Source organism: Gymnoscopelus braueri (assembly GCF_963280865.1).
Source record: "Gymnoscopelus braueri genome assembly, contig: SCAFFOLD_219, whole genome shotgun sequence".
Classification (NCBI taxonomy): Eukaryota; Metazoa; Chordata; class Actinopteri; order Myctophiformes; family Myctophidae; genus Gymnoscopelus; species Gymnoscopelus braueri.
The window spans coordinates 45,001-57,500 of record NW_027660584.1 but is presented as its reverse complement, the minus strand read 5'-3'; the positions used below and the strand labels follow the sequence as shown (position 1 = coordinate 57,500).

The following is a 12,500-nucleotide window of genomic DNA, read 5'->3' as shown; positions in this document are numbered from 1 at the left end:
ACACACACGCGCACACACACACACACACACACACACACACACACACACACACACACACACACACACACACACACACACACACACACAAAAACATATCACTTATGCCCCCTTTAAATAGACGTGTGAGTGTGTGTGTGTGTGTGTGTGTGTGTGTGTGTGTGTGTGTGTGTGTGTGTGTGTGTGTGTGTGTGTGTGTGTGTGTGTGTGTGTGTGTGTTTGTGTGTGTGTGTGTTTTGAGCATTAAACATCGTACATTCCTATCCTGTGATGCTGAAACTAATATGAGTCCCTCTCTTTTATCTTCTCTCTGCCTCCCAGTCAGAGTGTGTGTGTGTATTGTGTGGGTGGCAGAGAGAGGGAGAGAAGGGCAAGCTATCAGAGTAGAGGTGATAGCATCAAAAATAGATCACCAATGGGACTGTGTGTGTGTTTTTTGTTTTGCAAATGTCCTGTGTTAGTTGTTCAGACCAATGCTAACAAGTGGTATCAGTAGCGGTGTGTGTGTTGGTGTGTGTGTGTGTGTGTGTATGTGTGTGTGTGTGTGTGTGTGTGTGTGTGTGTGTGTGTGTGTGTGTGCGTGCGTGCGTGCGTGCGTGCGTGCGTGCGTGCGTGCGTGCGTGCGTGCGTGCGTGCGTGCGTGCGTGCGTGCGTGCGTGCATTAGGGGTGGGACAATATATCGATATCGCGATATATCGCGATACTTTCTCCCGCAATAAATAATCGATATACTGCCGAAATTTTTAACTGTTTGGTGTGTGTGTGTGTGTGTGTGTGTGTGTGTGTGTGTGTGTGTGTGTGTGTGTGTGTGTGTGTGTGTGTGTGTGTGTGTGTGCACGCTCTCCACTATGCCTCTGGCTCCAGACCAGCCACTTGCGAAACAGAAGATTCCTGTTAAGAACAAAAACAAATAAATTCCAGATGGATATACTGTATATATAGCTGATTTTGTTTAATCGTGCAATATTTAATCTAATATTTCAACTACTGTATCAAATCACTAACAAATTCGTCAGATGGGAGAAGGGTCCTCTCAGTAAACTGTGTAGTTGGCCTATATTCGTTAATCAAATACACAAGAGGCAGACTTCCCTATGCATTGCACTATATGGAGTTTATTCATTTTCTAAAATGGTTACACAAATGGCAAGATGAAAATCACAGACACATCCCAATTGAATCATTTCTTAATAACAATTCACTAAAAGAATAATTGCTAAGAAAGTAGTTCTCGGCTTCCCATGACTGACAGCATAAGCTACAAATGACACATTTAACGCTTTCTCGTTTTTTTTTATTGATACAAGAACAATGGCTTCTATCTCTATTTTCCAGGAAGAGAAAGACATATCCTCATATTTCCATTAGTATGAGGATGAGGCGATGATGTCATTTGCCTACTGTCTACTGTCCACAGCGAACAAGCAATTACACACACACGCACACGCAAACGCCCGCAAGCGTGCGTGCACACGCACGCACGCACGCACGCACGCACGCACGCACGCACGCACGCACGCACGCACGCACGCACGCACGCACACAGGTAGCCTACAGGGACAGGGATGAAAACATCTCTCCCAAATGGTTGGATTGGTGGAGATAATGACACATTTAATTACACCTACTATCACTTTAACGCCCATCCAGACACCACACCCCCTTTGCAAATGTAATTAAAAGCTGTAACTCTGCTTCTATACAATGCATCTGCTCCTACTCATCCTTGGGATTATTCTTTTAACGGGGGTAAGGGTAAGTCTTTCTTATTAATGTTTTTATTAATTTCAATGCATTTTTTCTGTATTTATTAATTTATTGCATTGACATTTTTACCGTCATTTCCTCAAATAGCTTTCACAACACTTTTCCCTTTTATTCTGAATAATAGATGTTGTGTACTGATTTGTGTGAGTTTTGGTCAAAACCAGAGATATCTCAATGGGCTGGTCTTTGTTGATGATGCTTCACAGCCTTTACTTTTACAGCATTTAGAAATGACCCCACTTGTTTAATGACAGAGATAGATCTCTGTCTCCTCTTATCAATGAACTCTTTTCAAAATGACAGGTAGACACCAACATGTTGTTGTCTGTGTTGATGCTTCCTTGTCTTTATCTTTCCTCTGTCTCTCCAGACTAAAGGATTTCAATATTTAAGCAGGTAAGACATTGAGATTGCTTGTCCTTTAAGGAGATGTAGATCGAAAAGTAGGACGTCATCTTTTTAATGAATTTTAATTCAAATTTGCAAATTTTCCAAATGAAATTTTCAATTTGAAAATGATTTGTGACTAATAATATCTGGTGACACTTATAGAACCCACATCTATAATGCATTAGAAATATATGTAAAATGCATTATGCTCTTGAACAATTATAATTATAATATACATAATGCATAAGCATTTTAATATAACTATAGTTGTAAGCACTCATAAATACTCAGGTACTCAAATCATTATAACAATATTCATTATACATAAAGAATTTGTATTTTGACTTATAAGGTCCAAAATAAATGCATTATAATCTGCTTATAACACTGTATAATTACAGTTGTAAGCACTGATAAGTACATATAATGCTTTATAACAATAAAAATTACAATAACATATAATGGCCTAAGGTCAAGTATTATAATACTTTATAATCACTGTTCACTCACTGATTTATTTTCTTTTTGTAAGGATCATAGTGGATTATAATTATAATAATTGTTAAAATGCATTATAGTGTGATTATAAGTCACAAGTGGTCAATGGGACAATGTGTATGTAGAAACATTTCATGTGCTGATGATTTTTTGCCCTTTACTTAAACTCTTAACGGTCTATAAGTAAAGAGCCAGTAACATAAAGTAATACAATAGGTTAAAAGTTGTGAGTGAGTAGCGTGTGCAGTGTAAATAAAGTGAGACTATAGAAGGAAGTCCAGCTCAGTGGCCTTGTGGTTAGATTGTCTGCGCTCAAGCTGGGGGCCACTCGGCCACCTAAGATGGGGGGAGATGGGGGAAGAAAGGGGGAGAAGAAAAGAGAGAAAAAACGATAGAGAGAAGAAAACTCTGCTATTTTGTAGCCATTTCTGTTTGATGTGTATTCAGTGGCACTTGTAACGGGTGGGTGTAACAACCACCGCCTCAAATTAACATATCAGGTACCAGTTGCGGGCATATGTGTGTTAGACTGCCTGAGTCCTCCGCACTTCCTGGTTAACGTGGGTCGTGGCTGGTTGTGTTTGTGTGTCTGTGCGTGGCGTCAAGGTAAGCCTATGTTTGTATTGTCCTCTTCTTTTAATTTGAATGTAGACACATTTTACATTCATGCTTATGTCTTTGACAGAGGCATAAGTGGGACCACAGTGCTGAGCCCTGCCAAGAGCGTGTATACACGCTGGTCCGGAGTGAACAGAGTATAGGCTTACGTTGCGCTACAAACAATGGAACAAACATTTTATGAATGGAAACATATGACGATGGTTTACTGAATGGTGATGATGTGTTTATTGTAGCCTACAGGTGAAACACTACGACCAAGAAACGGTTTCGACACCCTGGGTTTTCCCCGAGTGCTTTTTAACAGGGTTTGTGAAACTGTTTGAACTAGATTTAATATATCAATTACTTTACACACAGCTTGTACTTGATTTGTGGGTATTATTGTATGTATGGTGACCAGTGGTGTAAAGTAACTAAGTACATGTACTCAAGTACTGTGCTTAAGTACTCTTTTGAAGAATTTTTACTTTACTGGAGTATTTCCCATTTTCAATACTTTTACTTCTACTCCACTACTTCTCAGTGGCAAATATTGTAGTTTTACTCCACTACAATTATTTGAAAGCTTTAGTTACTAGTTACTTTGTAGATTTGAATTATTATCACAAAACATACATTAACCACTTCAGCCCTATACATTTTGGCCATTTGAAAATAGCACAATGTGTCGCGATGCAACACATTGTGAGCTTGTAGATCGGCTATTTTCAAAAGATTTGTATACATTATGAACTTGTGAAATGGGACATTCTGCACATTGAGTACTTTTACTTTTGGTACTTTAAGTATATTTTGATGCCAATACTTTTGTACTTTTACTCAAGTAACATTTTGATTTCCGGACTTCTACTTGTAATTGTGTATTCTGCACTGCAGTATTGATACTTTTACTTAAGTAAAAGATGCGAATACTTTTTCCACCACTGATGGTGACTGACATCAGGTGATGGCTGCACCACGTTACAGATATTATATACTAAGTGTATGTGTCTTTACAGATGCGCCTGTGGCTGTGCAGCCGCTGTTCTTTTAATCTGTTTTTAATATCACCTATGCTACCAACTTTATTTTAAATGTAATGCTATTCCGCACCATTGCTATAAGCATCCAAAAAACGAGGACATTTAAATTAAGCCTACTGCTTGAGCAAGAAATAGAGTTGGGGTTTTCACTGCAGATCTACTCTATGATTGCTGTGTTTAGTGTGGTGTGGTGTGCATTATTGAGTTTGTTTGATTTGCAGTTCTATTCTACTTATTTTGCTGTGATTTTTACCATTGTGTGTGGGGCTAGTATTTCACGCAGCTATCACCACCAATTAATATCTGATCCTATTAGAAATGTTTGATTCACCTGCTGTTGGATGCAAGTAGATGGTGTTTAACTTAAATGTGTTTTAAATAATTTGTACAATTCTCCTTACTGTGAATACATTGTCATTGTGTAGTTGAAGCCTACCTTTTTGTCTATTCACTGAAACTGAATACTTACCTTTCGGACACTTTACTAAATATTAACAACTCCCACCCTGTAATTGGTAGTGGCGTAGTCATGTATAGGTCATAGCGCCTCCATATGGCTACAGATGTGTGAATGATTTAGTTACCTTTGATGTTTTGGACGTGCAACAGACTGGATTTGAACCGTCTGCCCTAGTGTATAAGCAAATATTGTCATAGTGACGTACTTTGCCCTTAATTGGAGTCGCCAGATGCAGTTTGGGAAAACCCCTGCAGCTGTCAAAACACATAACGTGTATTTGGCCTTCATTGTTCATTCACTTTTACTTTCATTCAACAAGTTACTAATTCTCAAGCAAGCAAATTTGCCCACAGTTCTGTATGCTATACCTGCTTAGGCTAGGCTATAAAGTAATAATTTGACCTGTTATATATCATAATTTATTTTGCTGTTTGCTTTGCTGTGAATGCAGGAGAGTGATAACAAGCGTGTTCATAATCAGGATCGCTAAATCAATTGATTTACAGTATCTGACATAACTGTGTATTTAGGCTACAGTGCTGTATGAAAATGTGTAAGTAACTTGTCAACATCCCCATTATTTGGCTATTACTGCCAAGCTGCCAATAGAATAGAATGGAAATATTTCTATTCTATTCTATTCTCGAACAGGCTGACCACAGTCCAAAATGGAGTCTAATGAGAGTGATGACGGGCATCTTAAATCTAAATCAATATGACAACATGATAACATGATGACAGCTAATTTCTCCCTTTGAAAACAAAGGTTTGAGACATGTTGAGTTTGTTGAGTTATGTCATGTGTTTGTTAAGATGAATTCTGACTTGTTGAGCAACTTCTTTGCTCGTTGTTGAATCCCACTGTTCCGTGATTAATGCCAATCAGTTGCAATATTACCTGCGCTCGGTGAATTTGTTTTTATTATCAGAACTTTAATTTCACAAGCTGAATTTGCGTTGAGATTAAGCTCAGAGCTGGCTCAGCCAGCGGCAATACCGTCCGTGTTGTAAATACAAAAAAAAGAACATGAAAAGCAACAATTACAGTTTAGTATCCGACCTAAAATAAACATTATACGTGGCCAAAAGCAAACGCAAGGTAAAAACTCATGGAGTCCAATACCTAAACGATAGACAATGAAACAAATTATATTTGAATGAGGAAGCGAGTGCACTTCAGCAATGCCATACCCGGGAGGAACGTGGTTCGATTTCTTAACATCAAGGGTTAGATTATAGTGGTAAGTCCCTGCGTCACACTAGCGGAGGATGTACTTGTACATCAAGCGCTACAGAAACAGGAGATAGGCTCCTGTCCTGTCCTATCACTTGGCAAGGCTTACTCCCTTAAAGGTGTGATTCTGTCCTCTGTTCACACCCCTGCATGTCAATAAACCAACCTGTTTATCTATCTGTCATTACAGCAGTCATCAGGTCCAGTCAGCACCTCTCGTCATGGAACCAAGGTAAATGCATCTATGTGGGCAATGCCACATTATGCCACACCCCCTATGAGCTAAATGTGTGTCACTAAAGTCTGCCACTGCCCTGTGTGTATAACAAAAACCCTCCAACATGATGCACTATAGAGGCCTCTGTCTTACCTGGCCCAGGGCCGGGCATACACAGTATCTGATAAGTAGGAGAATCACTACAAAGTTTGCTCTGAGTTACACAAACACAACTCGGATGAGAGGGAGTGGGTGGTCGCCGACCAAGGCCTTTTATCTGCCAGGACAGAGATGTGATTGGTAGTCAGAGGAAAGCAAATGGGAGGGAGGGGGCACAATTGGTGGAGCAGTGACCATGTATTTGGTAACAACAACTTGCTTGGCAGAAGACTAAGACAGACACAGAACAAGCCCAGACACAATGACACAACAATGTGGAATGTAATGCATCCATTGACCATAGACCACCGAAGTCTGACGTCATTTACACATCCTTTGTTTGTCTACCTGGTTCGCAGTTTTCCACCCCCCTTCTGAATCCCATAGACGTATTTAATATCGCGTCAAATAAGAACTGTGTTCCAAAAATAAACAAATGACCCCGGCGGTTTGACTCTTATGGATATGAAGCATCAACTGACGGTGAGAAAACGCTAATGTTACTTCCGCCGAATTAGTTACATTTTCGCCAGAAACAGACTGTATCAAATATAAGTGACTGACTATCATAAACGATACAGAACCTCCTCCCTGACAATAACGCCGGGACAGTGTGTTTATTTTTGGACCACAATTCTTATATGAGACGATTCTAAGATGACCCAATGTTATTCTCCATAGAGAAATTACTTCCGCAAACCTGGGGATGAACGAGTCACGTCAGGACTTCGGTGGTCTATAGTGACATTGGATGTGTTACATACTGTAGTGACTAGATGAGGTGATTAATGACTGGAGGTGCCACTGCCTACAGAGAAATAGCAGGAGAGACAGACACAGGACAAGCCCAGACACAACAACACAACAATGTGGAATGCAACACACGGTTACACATCGCTATTCCGCCACATCACTATTTAGAAGATTGACTTCCATTCTTCTGAATGGAGGTGTTTCCTATTTGTTTTAAAGACATTGCTATTCCGACAGTGACGCATTGCTATTTATACACACCAGCATTCCGAATATATAATCACAATGAATGTGAATTAATGTAGGCATACTTGGTAAAGCATCTCATGCGCATTAATGAGACACTTGCATCTGATCTATTGTCAAATTAGCCCAACATCAAAGCACCTGTGTGTATTAATGCTTCATTAATCCTCCTTTATTAAGTTTACACCTGCCTCAACCATAGGCCTATGTCATTTTTGTGAACAGCACTGCTTTCTTTTTGGTCTTTGGTCAATTAATTCTGGGCCTTTAGTTTGGAGACAATGGAGACTGGAGAGATTCAGTTTTAACCCAGAATGTACCCAAATCTCAAGCGCAATAGTTCAGGGTTCTCTCTAAATCCTAAGTGTATATGTTACTTTTGTGAATAATTATGATAGGCTACACATGAGCCAAGATTTCAGAGTCCATTATCGCGGTGCGGGATGGGGCGCGCTGCGCAGCTCGACACGCAACAAAAAGAAAAGAAAAATCATTATACCGTCTCTCTCCCTCTCCTCTCTCCTGCCCTCCCGTCTCTTTCCTCCTGGTTGGAATCATCTGAGCGTAATATGTTAAATGTGTTGCTTATTTGCTGCCTCTAATGAATGAAAAATCATTGCAGAACGACACGTGCATGGGAGGGAGATCCGTTGTCATTTCATTGTAGATTTAAAAGCAGCCTATTAGCCAACTATTGACTGTACTACAATATGGCTTGGTAACATGAACATGAACTTGGATGAATCACAGCGCCACGCCTTGTGAACTAGGAGATTACATATTTTCGAAGAAACTGTAGCATTTAAGAAACTAGGAAAAATAAATTAAGCATCCGTGCACAACTTGGAGCTCTCCAAATTGCCACATTCAGAAGGATTTTTCTCACCTAATTCACAACAGCTGTCTGTGATTCTAATGTCTCTGTCACCACCAGAAGTATGATGAAATTAAACGTTCACCTTAATCTGTCCACTTACAGTACTATAATAGTCCACTTCATATGCCCATAAATGAAGTCTTCAAGAGGCGTCCAGAGATGAGATTGCGCACAGCTGTCCACCGACAGCCTGGTTTGATATTAGGGGGACAAAGATATGGCTCGCAACTCACTTTTGTGCTCCAGGTTTTATTCAAACAAGACAGCTGATCAGCTGTCTTGTTTGAATAAAACCTGGAGCACAAAAGTGAGTTGCGAGCCATATCTTTGTCTCATTATCACTGTTTTTACAGTTTAAGCTCAGCACCAAAGAACGGAGGATGTGCGTTATTAGTTTTTCTGTTGGTTTGATATTAGACCAGACTGGACAGTGGACACTGTGTCTCAAACCAAACGAGGCTGTGCAGTGCAATAAACAAATTGATGCTATTATTATTATTATTATTATTATTACCCTTATTATTATTATTATTATTATTATTACCCTTACGCTTATTATTATTATTATTATTATATTTATAAATCACATAATTAAAACAGTTGATTCAATACCAGGCTGTTAAGACATAAAATCAAAATACAATTTACAAAATACACAAATCCCACCAGAAAGACCTTTTGGAAATACTGTATTAAAAATGTGAATCCAGTACACTTTGTAGCAATAATATCTCTATCTCCTCCTCTATTTAAGGGATGTACTATCTTACTTGTTTATACATCGTCATACATGAAAAAAAAAGAGACAGTTACAGGGGAGGATTATGTGTAAGAAGAAGTATGTTGTTTATTTGTTAAAAAGTCCTTGTGGTTTTTGTATTGTTGGTAAAACAAATTGAGTTAAAAACTAGATTAGAATCACTGAACACAAAAGCAATATAAGAAACCATGATGAAAGATCTCTATTTGCTAGACATTTCAATGCCACAGTTCATGAAGATTATAGGCTTACGTTCCTTAAATAGAGGAGATTGATTATTGCTAATAGTAATGATGACATAGACTGAACAAGTGCTATGAAAATGAGTACAGTACTAAGAACTCTGGGTTCGAATTCTGGTTTAAGCTGCCAGAGATCTTAAGTCTTTGTTTGTAAATGTTTTGTGTTGTTTATCTATGTTTATTTAATATACATGATTTGATTTTCTTGTCTCAGTTTTAGGGAACTATTTGTCATCTCAGATGATTTTTCAACAGACAATCCTGTCACAGGATCACTGTCACAGGCTGATGACACTGCACTCACCACACTCAAGTTGGGCGAATCCATCTCCCAGCCTCATTCTCACAGCTTACCCTCACTGAGCCAAATTCCATGTAAAGAGAAAGGGGCAAGTTTCAGAGCAGAGAGGTCCCACAGCTTAAATGATGATATATTACGTTATACACCTGATATCTTTGTTGAAGGTAGCAAGGAAAACTACTGGTTACACTGCACCCAAGCAGGACTGTTCCAATGCAACGTGACTGGCCTGGTGTTTAATATGAAGGCAGAGGGAGATGTCATTTACAGGACAGTCCCTTGGAGCCAAAGGCTTGTAGCCCAGCTTGTCAAGAGGCCTGAAGGACCACTGTTTGACATAGAATGCCGTCAGGGTTCTTTCTGTCAGTTACACCTTCCCCATTGTGAGATCATCTCCGCGGGTGGAGGCCAATCCTTGTCTGTTGCCCATGTAATGAATGAGGAGAGTGAGCTTATCGTCCCCCATTTGATCACAAAATCTCATGTAATCATAAATGTAACTGGATGTTCTGAATATGGTGTTGTCGGTGATGTCAACCCCGACAACCCTAATCCTAAACGTGCATTGGTGTTAATGTTTTATACACCACCGATTGATGATAACGAGCCCATATCAATCCTGAAAGTATTGCTGCTACCTGGGAACGTTGTGCGGGATGAAGTGATAAACAAAAGAAGGGAGACAATTGGAGAAGAGATTCACATTGAAAGGCATGCCTGTAAATTAATCACAAATCAAGAATATACCCTCTCCACTTCCCCTGAACATGATTCCATCACAATTGAACCAAATAAGACAACATTTGATGTTGATGAATCCTCCTATCACAATTACATACCAACATTTCATGTCACTTTAAAGGGAAAGTTTAAGGATGTGAAGCTTTTTCTAAGAGAAAGTAACATCTCTGAGTCTGCATGGGAATGCTGTGTAGACTTTTCAGCTCCTGATATAACAAAACACCAAGTTCAGAGCACACCGACTCTTACAGTGACAGGTGTAAGTGACAGACTATTTTCTGTGAGGAGGCGTTTCATTGACAGCGTTTCACTTCCGGTTCTCAACACACTCCTGGACAAACTTTTAGAGGAGAGGGTGTTAAACGATGCTGAGAAGGAGATGGCTAATGGGAAACAGGTGAAACATGACAAGGCAAGTTTTATCATTGACACAGTGAGAGTCAAAGGACCTGCTGCAAGTTCAAGCATGATATCAGGTCTGTGTGAGATGGACCCATTCCTCTCTGAACATCTTGGGTTCACACAGCAAAATGGTTCAGAACAAGAACATCCACAACCTAGAAGATCACCAAGACACAAACTCCATCAAAAAGGAAGACCAGACGGGGCAAGCAAGGAAAGAACACAACCAAGGATGAAAACAAGGAAACGCAGGTTATCATAAATCTGCAAAAACAAACAAACAAAACCCTCACAACAAAACAGAGCACTCTTTTAAGTAAGGGAATATTGTTTTCGGCCACACAAAACCTTAATGCTTTCTAACTCACGATGGAACTACAGTAAAGGGTATATTCATGAGACAAATACACGTGAAATGCTTATTTAGTCCTCTTAATAGAGTGACATGGACTGCCCCCTGACCGTGGTGTGTGGTGATGCATTACCACCATAAGGTTGACAATAGCACACAATTCCTTTTGTATAATAAGAAATACCCTAGGTGGCAGCAAAGAGCAACTTTTGTCAGCAAATGTCCTGAAGATCCATCAATGAAGAGCCAGCCATTATATCCAACCTCAACCCTCAATGACACATGAGGTTTTGTGAACAAGCCTGACCTAGTTTACTATTCTAAATAGAGTAAGTTTATTAATCTGCTATATAGTATGTTTAACTATACTTTATATATTTTGTGATTATTTGTCTTCATTTAATGATTCATCCATGTATTGATTTTTACATTCCAATTATATAACAAATAAAGTCTGTCTCAATTGATTAAGACATTATCAAGACATTGAATTGGTTATCAGCAATTCTTTACTCTTGTTATTATGACATAATGATAACGTGGCAGTATATTATGCTCATTATTATTCTTTGTATTCATCATATGAAATTTAAAAAAGACGTTGGCAATTGGTTATAAGCCAACGTGTTTCCAACCTAAATGTAAGTTCAGGAATAATTCACTGCCAAAATGACTTTTTCTAATGTAGTATATTGTACAAGTGTGAAACATAGTTGGAAGGTCCAGACAAGTACAAGTTCCTTAAGTTGGTTTATTGTATAAAACAGCACAGAGGTACAGGAGGGCTTGCAATGCTGCTACATGTGGTCGGTGGAAGGGGCCGGAGCAAGAGCAAGAGCCAGATTTCTTTGTCCTCACAGTATTTATATCTAGACTTCACATGTGTGTCTATGCACTTGCATACGTTGCCTTTGTGTGTGTTGGCTGTGCATGGAGCAAGGTGTGTGTGCTACAGTACATCTCTTGTGTGTGTGTGTGTGTGTGTGTGTGTGTGTGTGTGTGTGTGTGTGTGTGTGTGTGTGTGTGTGTGTGTGTGTGTGTGTGTGTGTGTGTGTGTGTGTGTGTGCGTGTGTGTGTGTGTGTGCGTGTGTGTGTGCGTGTGTGTGTGTGTGTGTGTGTGTGTGTGTGTGCTATGCATGTAACATAAGCAATGGTATGGGAGGGTTTGGATGAACTCCAGATGTTTGTAAGTGAGCCTGAGTCAGTCATTAATTGTACCTGTCACAATGTTCTACTCTGGCTGGAATGTACTTATGTACATCGTGAGGCCTTCTACTAAAGACAGTGTGTGTCACCAGTGTCCAGATCCTACACTATCGACGACTAGTCACCCCATGGAGACTTGAATTCATGGATATTTTTTTTGTTTTTGTCGCATTCCTAAGCCAATAATTTGATTACATTCATCTAGCTCATTGGTCCCTAAAGTTTTTTCAGCTGAGACCCAAAAAATACATTAA

The 12,500-nt window shown here is 39.5% G+C and overlaps 1 protein-coding gene across 1 annotated transcript; it reads left to right on the top strand.

The window, feature by feature from the left end:
• Positions 1 to 1,716: 1,716 nt before the first annotated feature.
• LOC308081419 (caspase recruitment domain-containing protein 8-like) lies at positions 1,717 to 11,437 on the top strand. The gene is made up of 5 exons (XM_080457790.1): positions 1,717 to 1,753; positions 2,136 to 2,161; positions 3,508 to 3,579; positions 6,181 to 6,222; positions 9,459 to 11,437. Exons 4-5 carry the CDS (start codon positions 6,212 to 6,214, stop codon positions 10,948 to 10,950), a joined length of 1,503 nt encoding a protein of 500 aa, XP_080313916.1. The 5' UTR covers positions 1,717 to 1,753; positions 2,136 to 2,161; positions 3,508 to 3,579; positions 6,181 to 6,211; the 3' UTR covers positions 10,951 to 11,437.
• Positions 11,438 to 12,500: the final 1,063 nt, after the last annotated feature.